At 41.9% G+C, this 20,377-nt stretch overlaps 1 protein-coding gene across 1 annotated transcript in view; it reads right to left on the bottom strand.

Moving 5' to 3' along the window:
- Positions 1–20,377, bottom strand: part of chd6 (chromodomain helicase DNA binding protein 6) — a gene marked incomplete at its 3' end in the record, with an annotated part of 98,956 nt that overhangs the window by 14,760 nt on the left and 63,819 nt on the right. The window contains exons 19-36 of the mRNA XM_079241981.1: positions 18,576–18,740; positions 18,306–18,485; positions 18,040–18,150; positions 16,410–16,612; positions 15,027–15,107; positions 14,805–14,923; positions 14,482–14,641; positions 13,830–13,919; positions 13,564–13,667; positions 13,159–13,288; positions 9,867–9,945; positions 9,537–9,594; positions 6,487–6,859; positions 6,174–6,382; positions 4,345–4,442; positions 1,048–1,866; positions 644–898; positions 243–540 (exon numbers count right to left, since the gene is read on the bottom strand). Of these exons, the coding sequence (XP_079098107.1) occupies positions 243–540; positions 644–898; positions 1,048–1,866; positions 4,345–4,442; positions 6,174–6,382; positions 6,487–6,859; positions 9,537–9,594; positions 9,867–9,945; positions 13,159–13,288; positions 13,564–13,667; positions 13,830–13,919; positions 14,482–14,641; positions 14,805–14,923; positions 15,027–15,107; positions 16,410–16,612; positions 18,040–18,150; positions 18,306–18,485; positions 18,576–18,740 (3,532 nt within the window). The remainder of the gene's footprint in view (positions 1–242; positions 541–643; positions 899–1,047; positions 1,867–4,344; positions 4,443–6,173; positions 6,383–6,486; positions 6,860–9,536; positions 9,595–9,866; positions 9,946–13,158; positions 13,289–13,563; positions 13,668–13,829; positions 13,920–14,481; positions 14,642–14,804; positions 14,924–15,026; positions 15,108–16,409; positions 16,613–18,039; positions 18,151–18,305; positions 18,486–18,575; positions 18,741–20,377) is intronic.

Below are 20,377 nucleotides of genomic sequence, written 5' to 3'. Positions count from 1 at the left end.
GCCATCCAGGAAGATTTCTCCTTTCAACATGTTTGTACTGTGGAAATGGGAAAAATAAAGGAAGAACCTGGAAAAGGCTCAGAACGTAAAACCGAAGCAATTAAATGGGAACAAATTGTGGCTTGGATATTAAACAGTGACATTCATCCCATAGATTGATTGTGAGATAACTGAGGCAAGGTGTTGGAAAGAACACAATGGAGGTGCTCCAGTTGTGGACTAGATACTGAGCCTTCACACACCTTGTTGAGGATGACTTTCCTCTCCTTCATCATGTTGCTCCATGGTCTCCTTTGTCAAGTCTTCTACTTCCTCTTCCTCCTTGTCATCAAACTCAAACCCAGCGTTTCCCTCCCGGTCCTCTCCTTCCTCCACAGGATTGGTCAGGCTCTCTGAGACATCGGAGTGCCCCAACCCATCCTGTGGCTCTTGGGCAGTGATGTCAGACAGCGAGAGGGAAGGAGGGGGGACGTAAGGCAGAGGGGAGCTCGCTGATAGATCTGTTTGATCAGCGCTGGCTTCCTCGTTCACACCGATGTCCTGGAAAGATAAAACAGTAGTAAGATGGTCTGCAACATGTATAATAACAATGACACAGTTAATAGTGTGTGTTATCCATGACAGACAGGATGTCAGAACCAACCTTGAAGAGCATGTAACTTGATGACAGTGGCTCCACAGAGTCTCCTGTTGAAGGATGGGATGGGGGAGATGAGGGTGGGAGGCCTAAGCACTCCTCCAGGGTTCCACCTTCCTCCCCTGCTCTGTCTCCTCCCTGAGCCTCCTCATCCTCCTCCTCCAGAAAGCCTGTCTCCAGAGCAGGTGGACCGAGGATCGGGTCAGATTCGTTGAACATGTGCTCAGCCGGACTGGTGTGATCTGTGCTGTCCCATGGAGCCTGCAGGAAGGGATGCAAGAAGGAAAGATAACGATGCAGCTCCAGAAAAATCCTACCTTTTCCTCTAAAAACTTCTTCTCCAATCTACAGATAAATCATTATGGAATGGAAGTCTCGTCAATTAAAAACAAGGAAGGCTCAGGGCGTACCTGTAACTGATCCAGCTCCACCGACGGCGCCATCAGCCCGGTTTCCTCAGATGAGCCCTGCTCGCCAACAAGCACATCGCTCCTCAGTTTGGAATCCAGGTCTGCTCCGCCCACTCCGTACGAGTTGAGCATGCTTTGACCTCCTGCTGCTGAGTTAAACGGGAAACCGTTCAGGGCGTCTTTGGAGGCCTTCCCTCCGTGTAAAGCGTCTGCAGACATGCTGTCGTGCTGCAGCGCGCCCAGCTCCAGGGATTCATCCAACGGAGCGCAGTCCAGGAAGTCCACCTGCGACCCAGGAACTATTCCCAGGCTCGGTGAGGCTGAGTCGTGGGTGTCCAGCGGTGGAGGGTGGAGATGAGGGTGACAGGAAGAAGACGAGGAAGAGGACGGGGAGGGAGCGGAGGGAGGCGCAGGGTGCTGCTGGTGGTGATGGTGAGAAACCTGGTGGGGATATTCAGGAGGCTGAGGGGAGTGATGACCCAGTCCGGAATCATACAGACAGCAGTGAGGATGAGGCAGCTGTGCATGACAGGACGAGGAAGATAATATCCCGGGATGAGTCGCCAAGCCTGCGTGGTGAGGGTGATGATGACTTTGAGGATGAAGGTGAGAAGGGTGACCCCTGACGTAGTTCCTGTGAGCCTCCAGGAAACTCAGCTGTGGATCGTTTAGGATGTAGAAGTCAGTGCGGCTCAAGCCGTGGCGTGCGGCCCCAATGAGGAGGTCCCGGTCGTGTTTACCGGACTCCCACCAGACAGGAAGGTAGAGGGATGGGCGGCACAGCTGGAGGCGAGCGGAGAGCAGCGGGTGGCGGAGAACCTGAGACAGGGGTGGACTTTTAGAGACAACGCTACTTTGTTTGCTTTCGTTGATTTTCCTACTCATAACTGCTTCTGACATTTGTTCAGCTGCATGCGAAAACCTCAGAAATATCTCACTATGATGTTTGTTCCCACACTTGTCACTAACATTCAAATCTACTAATGTTTTTTAGAAATGAGCAGCACACAGAGGACTCACTGTAGACATGTGGTTTCAGCAGTCATACCTTCATTAGACATTTAAAGCTTCACATGCACATATGTTGGAGTTACAAAGAGATTAAATTAGCTGTTTAGGTCACATGGGTGTTCATCCAAATACAGCCATACCTGTGCTTCATATATTAAATAGGCTTTTGCAAAGATTAGCTAATTAGCCATACATCGTTTTGGTCTTTTTAATTCCTATTTACATCTAGATCTGTAAATACCAGAAGGGGAAGCATGCAAACTGTAATGTTGAAAGGTTTTCCAAGGATTAAATGTTCAGTCAGTATGATGGGAATGTCAATGTAACCAAAAAGGAATGTTCTGCAAAAGTTTCAGCATTATAAAGCACAAAAAATGAATTAGGGTTTACAAGATTATTTCTTTTTATGTAACAATGCTTCTTGGCTAGAAATGTTTTACTGTTGGAAAGTCTGTTTATCTCCCTTTTAAATGGCGCTTTATTCCTTATATGAAGAATATGCTATTGTTGGATGGTCTGCAGAGTTGAGTATCTGGCTTGTGTCCATAAAAACCTGCTAAAATTTCTCAGAAACTGCCATACAGCTGACACTTGGGGTGGGAAATCTAATTAAAAAAATAAAAAAATCAGGGTTTTTTTTTTTTGCTTCACAATTTTGAAATTAATTTTTTTTTAAATTAAAAAATAATTTTTTTTCAAATAAAAACAATCTACTATAGATTTTTGGTCATTTTTACTGTTTTTTATTGATGTTTTTACATGTCTTCTTGGGCATTATAGCAGCAGAACGATGGTCTGGCTACTGGATTTCTTTTCTAAGTTAAATCAAGAAAAATGATGAGCTAAAAAAGTTTTGCACATTTTTTTTTTTTTACTCTACAAAAATCAGCAATATCGAAGAATCGGCATTTAAATCGAATTGGCACCCAGAAAAAATCGTAATCCAATCGAATCGGGAGGAAAGCATATCGTCACAGCCCCCTAGCTGATGCTGCAACTGACGGCTGTTTGGTGTCATATATTGAAGGGGATTATTAAAGTCTCCCAATACAGGACATATTGGAAATGTAACGTTTTCTGCGCCAGTGGCATCTCATTCTTTGCCACAAGTCCCAAATTCTGGAGGTAGTCTATGATAAAAACCTGCTGTCTGGGAATGAGTATTGTCATTCATATAGCATTGCCACTGGCTAAGCAGTCTGGCTCATGACATCAAGGTCATGACCTCTTCCCAGTAGGAACAGGTAGATGGTGACATGTGACCTAAGGTCGGGATCACTCCTGCTGATGTTTACTTCTCAATCTTGATCAAAATGTTTCAAAAGCAGGTTTTGTCTTTATGCTGATGATACCCTGATCTATAAGTGTGGACCTTCACCTGATCAGGCAAATCCATTTCTGATTTCCTCTTAATGCCAACAGAACATTCAATGTTTTCAGATGGGAAAACCAAAGCCACTAAATGTTCATTCCTTCGTCTTCTCTTGCTACTGATTAGGCCTCTTTGACGGAGTCTGTATCTCACTACCAAAGTTTCCTGGAAGTGCACAAGATCCTTTTCTCTCTTTCACACATTTAAGAACTGGTTTGTTTGTTTTGAGGCCTAAGCTGCATCATTTATGTTTATTCAAATGATAATGTGTGTTTCTTCTGTGCGCTGTCCTTGACTGTGTTTGCAGTTACAAGGTGTCTGTGTACTCTGATGATTATGTGGAAAATACCAAATTATACCGTGCAGAAGAATGCTTTGCCTTTCCCTCTGGAGATCACTTACAGCTCTCTGCAGATGGACTGACCTTCTGGCAAGGAATAAACTTATAAAAAAAACAGCTATAATCTGGTGCTTCAGATCTCTTTATTTCCCAGGGTTTTCACCTCCCTGCGCTTGATGCAGACATGTTATATAATGTTTTGAATCCAGTCTGCTATACTGCTGCCGTACTCATTACTGAATAATGTATACTTGTGTTGACCTTGTTAGCTCGAGACTCATTACTTGTGATTTATATAGCTATTCTTAGTCATTCTGAAGTACACTACAAGGTCCATGATGTTGCAATGAACTTGATCATTTTTGCCTGGATGCTTCACGTTATTTTGAGCTATCTGGTTACCATTAGATACCATGGATATATTTATACACATAACGATGAAATTAGTGCAGACAAACATCTTGAAGGATGAGTAAAGCTTTCGCCATCTGTTGAAATCGTTTAGGTTTTAGTTTCCACAAACGTTGAAGCTGCGTCTGTTTCTGATGAAGCTCTGCTTCTTCAAAGAACCCACCTGCTCTCTGATCTTGCGCAGCAGCTCGATGCGATACAGTGTCCGAGCTGCTCTCTCCTCCGTCAGAGGCTCCACGATCACAGCAGGATCCACCAAACCTGGATAAAAACAGGAGAGAGACAAAAGTAAATTCAAGGTCAAAAACACACACTCGCACTTTCAGCAACTTTACATGTATGTGTAAATCCAGACCTGGTTTTTAAGTCAAGTCTTCATATTGCTCATAAATGTTAGAGGTTATAAGAACCAGAAATATTAAAGAGCAAAGTACCCAAAAACCATTTGATCATAACTGTTTTTTAAACATTAAACAATTTTTTTCTTTATACAAATTGTGTGTTAAAGTGTCTAATATTTTTATTGTTTTTATTTTATTTTACTTCTATTATATTCTGTATGTTGTTGAGCTTGGGATTGTGTACAGCGCTTTGGTCAACTGTGTTGTTTAAAAGCACCCTATAAATAAAGTTGGAATTGGAATTGAATAATCATTTAACATCTAACCTATTGTTATGAGCTGTGGGTCGTGACCGAAAGAACGAGATCTCGTATACAGGCGGCTGAAATGGGTTTCCTCCGCAGGGTGGCCGGGCTCTCCCTTAGAGGTAGGGTGAGGAGCTCGGTCATCCGGGAGGGGCTCAGAGTAGAGCAGCCGCTCCTCCGCATCAAGAGGAACCAGTTGAGGTGGCTCGGGCAACTGGTCAGGATGCCTCCTGGACGCCTCCCTGGCACGTCCCTCTGGGAGGAGACCGCGAGGAAGACCCAGGACACGCTGGAGGGATTATATCTCTCAGATAGCCTGAAAGCGCCTTGGGATCCCACCCCCCCCCCCCCCCCCACAGAGCTGGCAAATGTGGCTGGGGAGAGGGATGTCTGGGCTTCCCTGCTTAGGCTGCTGCCCCCGCGACCCGACCCCGGATAAGCGGCATGAAGACGAGACGAGACGAGACGAGACGATAATCATCTAACATTCAATTTTTCATTTCAAAGCAAATCTTTGTCTGCCATTTTTTGTGTTTTTCACAGCAGAACAATGCTAAAGCACCAACAACAACACCAGTACAACCAAAGGTAGCCCACAGCTCAGACTGTTTCACATATCTCTAATTATCGCCCCCTAAAATGAAGTAACGGGCGAAAACACACAGATGTGCAGGAGCTCAGAGAAGGACTGGCATGTCTAGACCTTGATGTAAAACATAACCTCTCATCGGTTTCACGGGAGGACTGGATGCAGACTTGTTATTGGTGAAGAGCATGTAGCTCGACAAGCTAGCTCACTTAAACAAAGAACAAACTTTGGAATATTTTCTGTTTTTCTTCTTTTTTTAAATTGTTAATTTTCTCCAATATGATATCAAGTCAAGTCTGCTGCACGTGTGCTGTGGTGTTCACATGTCATGTGACAATACACACACACACACACACACAGCAGTGGCTTTGATGTTACAAGGATGAACCAAAACACCAAAGTAAATAATTAAATATCAGGATTTTTCTATTCAAATTAATTGATGAATAATTTCAACCAGCTCACAAATTCAAGAAAAATTATCACTATTTATTTCAGAAACCCAGCTTCTTTTTTCGGTACTTGTCTGCTTTCTGGTTCTGTTTTCACCCCTGAAAACCCCTGACTCAGGACTGCCTTCATGACTACTATGATGCTTTACATTTTGGCAATGAATGCTTATTTGCAAAAGCATCGTGGCTGAAAAACAGGACATGAAATCTTTAAAACTCCGTGTTCAAAGCAAAATTCAAAACAGCCACATGATCAGTACAACTCAGATAGTTGTGAGTTCAGATCAGTTTGACGTAACAAGTACCTTCTTCTTTCCTCGGAGGAAGCTTGCAGGCTGTCCTGCACATGTTTACAAATGAATTAAAGTATCTTTCCAAACTCTCGTCTGTCTTCCTCTCCAGCCTGGCCAGTGCTCTGAACTGGGACCAGTCGAATGCTTTCCTCTCTGGATCATACACGACTCCAAACGATGATACGGTTCGGTAGAAGTCTGCCTGCTCTCGACGGGTCCACCTTCACCATAGCATAGAAAGGGAGAGACAGTGAAGCGATATATATGTATATATACTGGGAGATCTCAAGTATAGCTTCCATCTGCTTGAAGTCAGATGTTTGACCTTCTCTGCCACTCCAGGAACAGGGGGTCTGGTTCTGCGGTGACCACAGAACATCTCCTCAGCTCTTCACCCAGTTGCCAAGCGAGCGGGCCGCCAGCGTGATGACTGTGAGCGGCTCTGGCTCCTCCGATCCCCATCCCGATGAGGCCGTCATGAAGCAGGAAGTCGTGCCTCAGCAGAGGTTCGCGCCGTAGCGTGAAGCGCTGGTAGGCGGTGATCAGGCGTCGCAAACGAGCCGTCAAGGCCGGACCGGTGGGCCACAGGGGCCGGGCTTGGACGACATGAAGAGCTGCCACCCCGGTCCCTGTTCCAGCTGTTGTCGTGGTGACCAGAGTTCCATCTTGGGCACACAAGTCACCTGACATCTGGGAGTCTGTGGAGATCAGGTTCCTCAAGGTCAGATACAGCGTACAACACAGTGGTTGAACTTCTGGAGCACAGATTAAGTTCATTTTAAGCTTCAGTAGAAGGTTCTGGAGAAGACATATTTCCCTTTTCTTTCTTGGGAATTTCATTATTTCTGTTCAAATTCATCCAATCCTGCATTTTTGTTCCAGAAAAAGTTGGGATAATTGCAATTAAAACATAATAAAATAAAAATAATAGCAATATTACCAAACTGGTGATTCTAGTCTTTAGTTGGCATAAACAAATAGGTAAGTTTAGTTGGCTTCTTCAGGTCCGATGTAAGACTGAAAGATACAGAAGATCATTCCTGCCAGCAGCCATCAGCCTCCGGAACAAGACCTCCTCAAATCAATTAGTATATATATATACTACAATATTGAATTTCCCTTTGGGGATTAATAAAGTATTTTTCATTTAATTTTCATTTCATTCAAAAGCAGCTTCTCCAGTTTGTCATCAAATGGAAGAAAACCACTGAACAGATTAAAAACTATGTTCCTCACAGAATAATTGGAAAGAATTCCCATATCTCTCCATCTACAACCACATTATCCATAAGTCACTCCAGGAATCTGTTGGATTTTGAGCGTGTAAAGAACAAGGGAGCAAGTCTAAACTTGATACTGCAGTAGCTCAAAAAGATAAATGGCAGAGAACACTTCCATCTATGTCATGGCAGCAATGATGCAGAAAGGTCGCCTGAGATTTACTGCAACATGTGGTGCTTTCAAGGCCGCATCTTTTCCATGGACATTCCAGCAGTTTTCAGCAAGGACACTGAAGAAGCACATTCAGGGGGTAAATGAGTGCAGCGCTGACCTGTCAGTGGGAATGCTGGCAACAACAAACCTGTACCTGGACCAAAATCACACCTGACACTCTTCATCACCGCTTTCCTTAATACCAGCATATTGATGTGTAGTCAGACATTGCACTGAATTTTAACCAGTGTTTTATGTCTTTTTTTTTTTTGTTTTTTTTTTTAAAAAGGTTTGTTTGGACAAATACCAATTCAGATCATATTTGAACAGATTAGCTAACATCCCAAACCATAAAAGATGGTCGAAATGCATTTCAATCAAAGCAGAACATCACTGGATGTGCTTTGGTTTTAAAATGTAATCTGCACATGAGGGAAACTTTAAACTTATTCTGCAGTTTTCCTCTAATTATTCTGCTTTGCTTGGAGAACCATCATAACTGGGCGATACCCAACCTGTCACCTACCTGCATCTCAGGATTGTTTGAGAGAGGAGGAAAACAAGCAAGATGGCTTGACGTATGAAAGACTGATAATGCAGCCTTTAATTACCTCCTCAGGCAGTTTCACAGCCACACACAATGCCAACGGTGTGTGTGACCAAAACATGCCGGATGGACTTGTAAACTAACGCCAGGATGTAGCTCAGTGATACAAGTGTGACCTCAATGGCTCTCAATGTGTGAACATCCAAGTAGCAGATTATACAATTCAAACACCCACAACACTTATTTATGTGCAAATGATCGACATTTTGTTTGTTTAGTCATAGATTCAGCTTGTTTAAACATGTGATGACATCAGAAATTGTTTGTTTTCCCACAGAAGTTGTTAATACTAATAAATCTGCTATGAAATAAAACTATAGGAGCATCAAAACATGGAATCCAAAGTGTGCTATTTCTTTCTTTCTTTTTTTTTTTTTTGAGACAGAAATGTTAAAATCCAACTGACACTGAGCATCGGAATAAGGAAGAAAAGGGATTTAAGTGATTTGGAATGTGGCATGGCTGAGGCTGCCAGAAAAGTGTCCTTTGATTTTATTAAACAGAAGTCTGATGGGCCTCTTGGGTACCTTTTATAAATGGTTTTACTCTGATTTTACTGCAAATATGGATTCATCCTTCCCAAAGACCCACTCAGTGTGGGATTCCAAAAGGATCCATTTTTGGTCCAAAGCTTTTTAATTTGCACAAGCTCACACATGCTGATGTCATCAGGAGACAGGCATGGATGTGCTCAGCAATATGCTGATGATACATGGCTTTTCATTGCCAAGTCTCAAAGAGAGAGATCATTTCACCTGAACTGCAGAACATTTAACTTTCTCTGTACATGAAAAACCTGGGTGCTCCTTTAAAGTCTGAGTTGGGGATTTATTCCACGCATTAAAACAAAAATATGATTTTATAAACACCTATATCTCTCTTGCCAACAAGGTGGTTTTCATGCACACCTTATATTATAAAAGACACAATTGTGCAGTTTATAATGTGTTCATATTTATTTTGGTGGATTTAACAAAGTTTTCTGACAAGATGTAGATGAGTAAACACTCTTCCTTTTCCCCTATATCAACAACAATCTTGTGTCGACTAAATGAGCAGAAGAAAACAAACACGATTTAAACCAATTAAAGCTTGTTTTCTATGTTTGACCACCGAGTCTTCTGCAGAGGAGCAGGAACACAAAGCCTTCCCTCTGACAGCATTAGGAAAAGAAATCACCAGCAACTGGACCAATGTTATAATAAAATAACTTTTTTTCTGTAAGTTTTGTCAGCTATGGGTTCTATTCACCCACTTGTAGAAAATGTGTTTATCGTATGGTCAGAAATCAAAAGTAAAATGCATCGAGTTCAAAGCAATGCTGAACACCTCACCTGGACCTGTGCTGTCGGGTTTGTCTGATGTGTCAGTGCTGGAGCAGGTTTCCTCCCCCTGTGGAGAAAATATCTCATTCAGTAAAGATTGTTGAGTACATCACCAAAAAGAAAAAGAACTGAAAATTTTATAAATTATACATTCTTCTGTAAAACTTTAAGAGACATATAAAAAAATAAAAAAATAAATAAAAACTGAGCAGCGCTGAGTGAAGCTTTTCAAACTTTTTAACAATAACTCTAAGGCCCAGATCTACCAAAAAGCATGAAAGAGGAGATCAGTGAAAGAAAGAAACAGTAAAATCACATGACAGAAGAGCTTTTTTTCACCTTGCTGATCTCATCTCGATCCTCTCCTCCATCGGCTTTGCTGTCAGGGTCGTCCTTCGCCTCCTCCGCTTTGTTCACACTGAGAACAAAAACAAGACATAAAGAGAAAAAGCTTTAGCCACAGAGATGCCATCAAACTAGATGTGCGTCTGCGACATGTCAGAACAGAATTAAAACAAGACTTTTTTTCAACTGTGGATAAAAAAATGATAAGATGAATAGTGTTCATCATGATGAAACATGTTTGTTGCAACTCGTCATAAGACAACTTGATGTAAAAATTAAATGAGATCAAATAGGTTATAATTGTTGATGATTGACATTGAAAGTAACGGTTCTGTTGTTATTTTACCCTAAAAACCAAATTAAACAGGATAAAAATCAAAACAACACACTTTTAAAGGGATCAAAAATGATTATTTTTTTACTTCACAGCCACATTCTGATGGAAATCCACCTATTTTGAAAGAATATTCTTTATTTTTCAGTTCTTCAGAGGGCTATTAAATTAATATCTAAGTTTAATTTCAGCTATATCAAAATAAATAAATGAATGAATGAATGAACGAACAAAGCAATGAATGAATGAAAAGAGAATCTATGTGAAATACGTCTTTGTGCTTTGTATGAAGGAGCACATAACTCCTCTCACCACCTGGGTGCTCTGACTGGTGAACAGTTCACCAATAAGCCTGTTTGTCTAACAGAGTGCAGATATGAGCTGCAGGTAAGCAGCTGCAAACTGAACCTCTTCATGTTTGTGCTTCCCACAAACAGTAAATACTGATCACATCATGTGCTGATTGGGCTGCAGAGTCTGTAGCTCTCTGCCGGATGATACAGAACATGGAGTCGGATACTAAAGCAGCATTTTTTCTTTTAGGGAACGAGGCAGGTCTTCTGGGATGGACTGGACCAAACCAGGGTGCCTTCGGCCTCTCGCATACTAGCAGCGTTATAAGCTTCAGCACCATTGTGACCATCCAATGGAATAATTGAGTCTGAACACAAATATTAGATTAGATGGATGGATGGATGGATGGATGGATGGATGGATGGATGGATGGATGGATGGATGGATGGATGGATGGGTGGGTGGGTGGATGGATGAATGAGCAGCACTTTAGTAAGAAATATGGCTGCTGCCCTGAAATACCTAAAAGACATGTTTTTGAGGTGCTGCATGGGAAAAGTAAAAGAGGGCAACAACCCCTCTAGACTTCCTGATGACAGCTGTGCTGCTGCTTCATCATCTTTATTTTTGCCGTTAAATATTATATCTTTAGCTTGTTTTTCCATTTTTGGAACTAATACAGTGAAAATCTGTGTCCAACACTGCGGACTTCACACTTTTAAGAGGATTGCTTTATCATTTCCAAACATTCCCACTTTATAAATATCATGTTTGTTGTCCTTTCTTCAAGCTCCAAACTCCAAAGTCAGCAAACACTTTCGGCAGCTGCGAAGAAAAAGCATCACAGTTCCTGTACCACTACCTCTGCGTACACTATTCCATTCCCATGACATCAGCGCTCTGCAACCCTTCATTGCTTCCTGTCCTGTTCCAAGGAAACCTTGCAGAGTCGACATTTAGAAACAAAGAAGCGTTCCTGCTACACGGCTGCCGCGCTCAGCCGGGAAGAACTTCAGGTTGAACAGGTAACAAGGCAAAAGACAGCTTCAGTTACGTTCAGCAGGATGATCAAAGCTTCCATCCCATCTCCATACTGCTGCCGTCGGCCACAGTAGCAGCAGTAAACACACACACATACACACACACACACACACACACACACACACACACACACACGTTTTCTCAGTCGCCTTCCTCACTCTGCCTCCTCACTGTCAGTGCAGGCTCTCTTGACTGGACCCTCATGTGGAAAATTTCCAGAAATAATCATTTTGTGACACTTTTCTGGTTATTTATCATAATGTTAGACTGCAGAACAGATGTCTGCTACCAGTTCAGATCATTTCGTGTTCTCCGACGTCAAAAGATGCCACATCTGTCAGTCTGTTAACTTTCATTGAAACATGATTGCTATGAAGATAAATACGATTAATAACACCTTTAGCATTTACATATGTTAGTTTGTGATCACAGCTGGTGGTCGGTGTGTTACGCAGCTGCGTGGGCAGCGAGGTGGCAGAATCAACACAAACAAGCGCGGCATCAGAGCAAGCAGGATGTGTTTATTCACACCAATGTCGGCTCCTGCTGTGAACACAACTAATGATGGCAGAAAGAGGTGATGAATGTGAGGAGGATGAGCTAGAGTGGTGCCTGGGAAAAGGAGTTGGGGCAACTAAGTCAAGCTGCAGCGCACTGTAAGATCCCGCCACCGTACTTGCAGACACACAGAGTGAAACACGACCACTTTAGGTCAATAAAAAATAAAAATAAAAATGGATGGATGTATGGATGTATGGATGTATGGATGTATGGATGAATGGATGGAGAAAAAGCACAGGAGCGCTCTTCCTTAAGGAGAAAAAAATCTAAACAATCAGATGAGGGAATGTTATCTAGACAAAATCCAGACACTCAGCGGAATTAATTGACACATAAAAACATGGTGAACGTTCCCAAAAATCTAGGACGTGTGCAGCTCAGCAAGGTGCCTGCAGCCAGTCAGCCTTGATTCTGTAATACATGCAAGTGGGCAGATTTAGACACACAACTGTAAATACCTCTGGTCACATTCATAGCTTTAGTATGTAAATTTTACTTTATGTTCCACTGTCTTACAATCCCAGTCCTCATAACCATCGCGAAGAAATATACTGCAAACCAGTTGTGACTGTGCTTTCTTTGCACAATGCTTTGTTGCGTGACATCACATTACCAAGCCAGGTTGAAATATTTCAGTAACTGCTCATCTACTATTTTTTCACACAAACATCATTAGGATTTACAGAAAATGGCCTGAAAAAAGAAAAATATCTGGTCATCAGCAGCTGTTTGGGCCAAAATGTCTTGTTGAAGAGTTTGGCAATAGCATTGGATGAGCTGCTAGCTGCTTCTGCTGGGCCATGCAAGAGTTGTCTCTGTCTGTCAGCCTGGATTTTCAAAGTTTATGGTGGTCTCATTTTTCCATTCAACGTTTGCAATTTGACCTCGCAGCTATTTCTCATATTTCAGCAACAATCACGTTAAAAAGTCTGACTTCATATCTCTCAGCTCTGTGTGAGAAGAAGCTATGGCTTCTCAAACAGCTTCTCATCTTAGCATTTGCACCTTGGATTAATGGGTGAGTAGAGTCCTGAATTATCACATGAGGGTCTGTACCTGTCAGTCATGTCCACGGCCGCCTCCCCTCCTCCTTGCTCAGCAGACAGAGCTGTGACGTCGGGCATCCCGACTCTTTCCAGGAAACACAACTCTGGATCGGCCCGCATGGCATTATACCGCTCATATCCTGCAGAATGACAGACAGACAGATGCACAGAGCCCTTAAAACACATAAAAACACAGAATGAAAACACATTCCACACAAAAATAGTTTTTTGCCAGAGAAAATCTGGCAGGTTGTCTTAGTTGAAGACAAAACAAAAAACAGGTCAAAGCATGTTTGTCTTCTTAATATCAGCACACAGTGTCAATGAAAAGTTGTTTGAAAGGCTCTGAAAGCTGCTTTGTGTGGAATCCCAGCAGGAAAAGCATCAGCTGCTGAAAACTGATGGCAGTCCTCACCGTGTTTATGGACTCCAATGAGGAGAGACTTGTCAGCTTCAGCATCCCACCATGTCACAGGAATCTCGATGTAGTCTATGTCGGGTAGCGACACCTCCAGTTTACTGTCAACACACACACACACACAGACACACTGAAAACTAGAACAGCACCAGGAAACAACAACTTTACTGCAGATTTTTTTAGGTCAGACAACAACAAAAAGAAAAATAGACCCATTCAATCATTATCAATGATTCACTTTTTATTTTATGTCAGAAATGTACCTGGCTGGTGTCCCCTCTAAAGCCTGGTTGGCAGCTTCACCCAACACCTCCACCTTCAGATAGTATAGCATTCGCACCCTCAGCAGCACCCTGCGAAGTGAAAGGGCAACACAGGAGAAGCTTTAAAGGACTTTAATGAGTCGAAGCTGAAGTTAAACTGGGATGTTTTAAAATTTACTTCAAAGTTTTGCGAAATAATATGATAATTGATTCCATTTTGGTTGGGTTTTTTTTTTTTTGTTTTTTATGCCAATCCCTTTTTTTCCTCATGCTTTGTGATCCCAGGTTTGTTGTAAACAGCAGTCCTTCTGTCTTACAGATAAATAAATGCTTCATAATGTAAAAACACCAAAAATAATGTTAACTGTCTGAAAGTTGAAGCAAACTTTGTTTATATCCAACTATAGTCTTGCTGTGCAGTCAACTGCTTTTTACTTCAATGAAAATGGCAGGACTTGCTGATTGCAATGTTTTTTCAGTAGCTTTTGTTCTGTATTTTATAAATAATTCATAGGCAGGGAATTCCAAAGTGAAACAGGAACTTTTAGATTTGCTTCAGGGCGGCACATAATCTTCATCTACAAAAAAGGCTAAAAAATGTCTTAAATAATCTCAGGCGACAAAACAGTCGGTCATGGAGCTCTAAACTGACTTGTTGCAGTGCTGTTTGAGGTGTTTCTTGTAGCTCTCGTCCTGCAGAACCACCTCCGGGTTGCAGTGGACCAGCCAGTCAGCATTCTTCAGCTCAGGAACATTCAGCTGATTCTTCAGCTTCTTCCCCTTCCTGCCCCGAGGAACCGGAGCAGACAAACCTGCAAAGAGGGAAACAGGAGAAACTATCAGGATGCATCACAGAGATATGGACTTTAAATGCATCCATGATGCATTTGTTAACATAGATGGTTAACATCTATGTTAACCATCACTATTAACATAGTCAGTGGATGCAGGTTAAGCTAACAGCTTTAGGCTTACCAGAGTGGTTGAGCAGAGCCTGGTCTTGGCCCTCCTTAGTGGGTGTGATCAGATCCCAGATGAAGCTCTTGATCTTGTCATCGCCCTTGTAGTGTTTCAGGCAGTAAACAAGCAGAGCCCTGAACAGGAAAAACGAGAATATGTGCATTAGTTGTGTCGCCGGTTTTCACTTGTTACTCGTAAATGTATTACGTTTAATTCTTGACACTTCAGAGTCCTTACCGACAGATCACCTCCATGTCTCTCTCTGTTAGGTGCCATTTGAACCGACCATGGTTTAAGATGTCCTTCCACCGACCCCAGCTGGAAAGACAGAAAAAAAAATTAAAAAGTCGAAAAAATGTAAGTCTGAAAAGAAAACTGCAAACATTTATTCTCCAAAGATCTTTGAAAAAAATTGTTTACGCTCAGCTAAAGTCTTTTCTGGACAAGCACAATATCTTGGGAGTTACTGAATCCCAGTTCATGGCACAGAGTTATACCCACACACACACACACACACACGCACACAGTTGAGGGACCACAGCAGGTTTATGTTTGATGTTTTATTTTATGCATCATCTTGTTGTCGACATCCAGAGGGCTGTAGTGGAACTCCTCCGATCAGGCTCCTCTTGTTTCTGGCAGAAGGAACCATTTGTGTAAAAGTGGCTAAACATGAGCCTGGTATGTGGGGTTCCACAGGGCTCCGCTTTAGGGCCACTGCTTTTCTTTCTGCATTTACTCGTTCTGGGCTCTGCTAAACTGAAGTTGAAGGATGCTTTCCAAGTTGCATCTCTTCAGGTGTTTTTTGACCACATTCAAAGTTGTCTTGCCTTAAACTTCTTGAATTTAAACAACATTTTATGTCCCCCCCCCCCCCCCAATCTTCCACTGCTGCTTCATTTTATACATTGTAAAAACCCAGTTCGACTCATTGACTCATTTTGATTTAAAATTATTTTACTGTTTTTATTCTTTTTTGTATGTTAGTCCTCCTTTAACTGTAATATAATGTTTTATTAATTTAATCATTTATTTTTAGGCTTTTGAATAGATCATTAATGTACATTTTATTTTAGCTGTGGCTGGGTCCAATATTTTATATATAAAGTTGATACAGCAACATTTGGCCTTTAAGTGTAAAATCAGCTTTTAGTCCTCCACAGTGATTGTCTGAATGGATGGAAAGGCAACACTTTGATGCATGCACTAATTTTCACACATAATTCTTTGCTCAGGGATTTATTGGTTTGCACAATTCACTGTTACTGTATCCAAACACACATTACAGACTGCAGCAGCACCTCACATGGAGGCTTCCAAATTAATAATAAAAACAAAAAACAAAAAGACATAAGTGATCCATTTTTATTTTCTTCCAGACTCTCAGCCCTGCTATGTTAGACTGACATCTACAGTCCAGTCTAGTAAAATCATTTTCATCAGAAAATGTGGTCCAACTCAGCCTTCAGCACACAATGTAAACCATCCCTTGATGCTAAACAGATCACGGTGTCTGTCTGTTAAAGTAGGTCAGTGCTCACCTCTTTAGATACAGATTCTAATGCATAAATGTGTCCGAACTCTACTGTGTTTTAAAAAGAAAAAAGTTTCAGTTCCTACCCGAAGATTAGTAGATTCTTTTCAACCCGGAAACACTCTGCACGAAGGTAGCGTCGGGTGCGTTCACCTAGGCGGCGAGTCCGACAAGGCCGCTCCTCCGAGTCGCTGTCCAGCTCTGAGAACTCCATCAGCTCGTCGTCCTCGAAGGAGTTGTAGTGCCGGGTCTGCTTCCTGACGCGGGGTGTGTCAATCACCAGCGACTCCTGCATCACAGAGATGGATGTGGTTTGGATGTGAGAAACAAACATAATACTCTTTGTAACAAGATCAAGCAGGTCAGGACACATCTCTTAGCTTCAGGAAAGAGGAAGGACGAAATAAAAGCAACACCACAAACCCCAACACACCTGAATTACTGGGAGTTTTAGGTATTGAGACTCAGATCGGGAGAATCAAAGTTTTCAGATGCACATAAGGTGTAAAGACAAAAACTGTGTCGTGTAAATTTTCTACGATTGCGGCCAGAAATCATAGTAAATGTAAGCCCACTTTCCTTCAGTTTTGGTGTGTTAAACTTAGCTAAATCTAATGCATGACCTTGTTCTATCTCATTATTTACTTATAAAATAATGACAAAACTAAGATTAAAATGAGAGAATAACTGAATCTACCTTTCGTACTTCCAGAGGAAGCTAGTAATTACATACATTTTATTAATGACATTCTATAGGTGTGCATTAACACAATGCCAAGAAGGAAAGACATCAGAAATTACATCAGAGCAGCAATTATTGCTCCTCATCAGTCTGGGAAGAACTATCCAACACTTCTGTATTATATAGAGTACGGCTAGTTTGGAAGGGTTGTGGAAGAAAATCTCTTCTCTCTAAAAGTAACATGACAGCACAGCTTAGGTCTGCAAAGTGTGAACACGCCACAAGACTTCTTGCATATTGCTCTTTAGACTGGTCAGACTCAAGTAGGAATGCTTGGTTGCAATTTAAAAAAATAAAAACATGAAAGTAAAACACAGCATATCAGCACAAACACTTTATACCGATGCCAAACATGGCGGTGGGAGGGTGATGATCTGGGCTTGCTCCAGCCATTGCAACAGGATCCCTCAATGCCAAATTATTCTAGTCAAAAGTGAGGCCATCTCCCTGAAAGCTAAAGCTTGAAACGGTCTCATTCAACAGGATAAAACTCCCAAACACAGCAGCGGAGACGAACAGCAGAACGAGTGAAAAACAAAAGCATGAAGGTGTTGTAGTGACTCATTCAAAGTCCAGACCTTAACCTCAACTGAAATGTCATGATAGGACTTTCAGAGAGCTCTGCCCAACTAAAGAGCAACAAGAAGAATGGTCTAAAAATTCCTTTTAAAACCATGTGAGAGGCTGAACATCATCCAGAAAAAGGAGCTTCCACAAGCTGCTGAAACATGGAGTATACTTACTTTTGGCCTTCGACAGTGGAATATGTCACATTTTTCTCTATTTTTCCCCAATCTAGACTATTTACATCCTTTTCCTCCTTTAGCTCCTAACATCACCAGCAATCCCTTCAGCATCCATCTTAACTTAATCAGTTTCTTTCCTGTTTGTCTATTTTTCCTTTTGATATGAGACCATTTGTTTCCAAATGTTCCATCCCACCGCTGTGCATTTAATTTTCTTCATATCGGTACCTTCTCTGATCTGGAGTCTATCTCCACTTCGGCGATCTTGGCCCATTTCTGCCAGAAGTTTGGGTCGTCCAGTGAAATATCTGTTCTGTTTCCAGATGACACGAAACTGGCCTGAGGAAAGCGAAAGTGGAAAAAAAAACAAACACTCGGATGTTAACTTGGTTTTGATGACAGGAATGCTGAAGCACGGCATAAATGTTTTCAGGGTTTTTCAGAAGTTTGAGATTTCTGCGTGTGTGTGTGTGATGTTTGTGGATTTTTCCCACCTTTGCAAATGTGGATCCCTTGCCTTCAGACTGGATGGTGATGGTCTGAGTTCTTCTCTGAAGGATCTGATCGATGTCTTCCTCGCAGAACTTAGAGCCCTCATCTTCCTCATCCATAAGCGCTCCGTAGGCTCCTTTCTTCAACAAATCCTCCACCTCTAGTTTAGAAAGCTGCTGCACCTGCAGCATCACACAGACACACACGTTACAAGTTATGTTCACCTCTATTTATGTTCTTCTACCAAATCTTGGCAGACTCATGAGTCTCACCCCATTGAGGCTTCCTTTGCGGTTGATGTCTTGGAGGACGGCTTTGTCCAGTCCGAGCTTCAGGCTGGCCTTGTCGAACATTTCCCTCTCATATGAGTTCCTGGTGATGAGTCTGTAGACTTTCACAGCTTTGCTCTGGCCAATCCGGTGGCAGCGTGCCTGGGCCTGCATCGATGCGATGATAGATGTAAAAAAACGCACAAAAAACAACTTGCATTATTTGTGTAAAGATGGATTTATAGGTGCTTTTGGAGGCAAACTGAATAAATGGAGCCATATTTAGAAATGCAGAATGCTGTCTTCATGTTGCAGTGTAAAACGCAGATGTTGCTGGACCAAACATAACGGCACTTAAACGCACCACCAAACCGCCCACTTGTTGCCTGTGTGGATATATAATCTGCTGCACAAAATAACTCAACATATCAGACCAGAAGGGGGTGACAGTAGGTAGATCATACCGGAAGGTAAACCAGAGCCAGTCGGGCTTCAGTGCTGTTGCAAAACTGTCGAGTTCACTGCCCTGAACAGCCAATCAGATGCAGCATCTAAGATAAAACTCCCCCATTAATCCCAACTGTCTGCTGATTTGTATGCTGACGACTATGCAACACTTTCAGACCCTATGCTGTTCATTTTATCTGCACCATCATTTTTAGTTGCAACATTTAGCAGCAGCTCAACACCACAATGTGTCATGGTGTGATGTTTTGTGCTGTCTTTAGTTCCTGGTTTCCTGTTTTATTTTGTAGTTTTGTTCCCTTATGCATTGTCTCCCGTTTGGCTTCCTGTCAATCAGCTCACCTGGTTTTGATTTTCTGATTCAGTTCCCCTGTTCTTGTCGCTCCCCCTGTGTATTTATACCGCTTGGTTTATGTTGTCAGTGCTGCTTCATTGCTTGTGTTTGCTTATCTTCTAGTCCACCTTGTTTTCCCCTGTTTTTGGAGTTGAAGTTTGTTTTGGATTAAAAAGTCTTGGTTCTGCTTCCTGCCTCCCGTCCCTGCATTTGGGTCCAAACCACCTCCACTTTGTGACAGAATGTATTTTTCTGATATATAATATATCTCTGCTTTATTTATTATTTTAGCAAATTATTAAATAGGTAATGAATTCCTAGAGCTATTTGTCTTGTGTTTTTCTGCTCTGTTCGCACTGATAACGCCAAATGTCCCACGCTACTTTCTGAGCATTTGTCTTGTGACTGCAGGAATAGTTGCATACATGAATGCGTGTATTTCTCTTATCATGCCCTTTGTATAACAGCCGACACATGTATGCTCCTCCCCGTTCATCCCCTTGCTTTGTTATCAAACGGATGAGAGACGACACGGTGGGATCATACATGTGGGTCGTCTTCGCTCCTTTGGTTTTCTCGTTACGAAGTCTGTAAAAACTGTGATTCATTTTGAGCAGAATCTGCTATTACAAGCAGCACCCCTGTGGTCTTGTTTCAGCGTCTTTAACACTGCCTGATAAACAACAAGAAGCATCCTTTCTGATAAAGATCATCTAAACAAACCATTGAACATTACTGGACATAACACGACCAAGCATTCACTGAGTCTGGTTCAAAGTGTGTGATAAACACAGGATATTTTAGATTATTCTTATGAAGTTATAATAAAAGTTCTTCACACATATTTAATCGTATTTTTTTAGGGGAGGGTAATTAGACCGGACCAAGGCCTAGATATTCAGTTTTTAGGAAAACTCTTTTAATCTCATTTTCTAAAGCTGAATTCTGAAATAAAACGGGTTTTTCGACATTAAAATTCAGTTCGTAGCTAACAATTGACAAACTT

This window comes from Telmatherina bonti (assembly GCF_933228915.1).
Source record: "Telmatherina bonti genome assembly, chromosome: 6".
NCBI lineage: Eukaryota > Metazoa > Chordata > Actinopteri > Atheriniformes > Telmatherinidae > Telmatherina > Telmatherina bonti.
The sequence above is the reverse complement of the archived record's forward strand: the minus strand, read 5'-3'. Positions and strand labels throughout refer to the sequence as shown.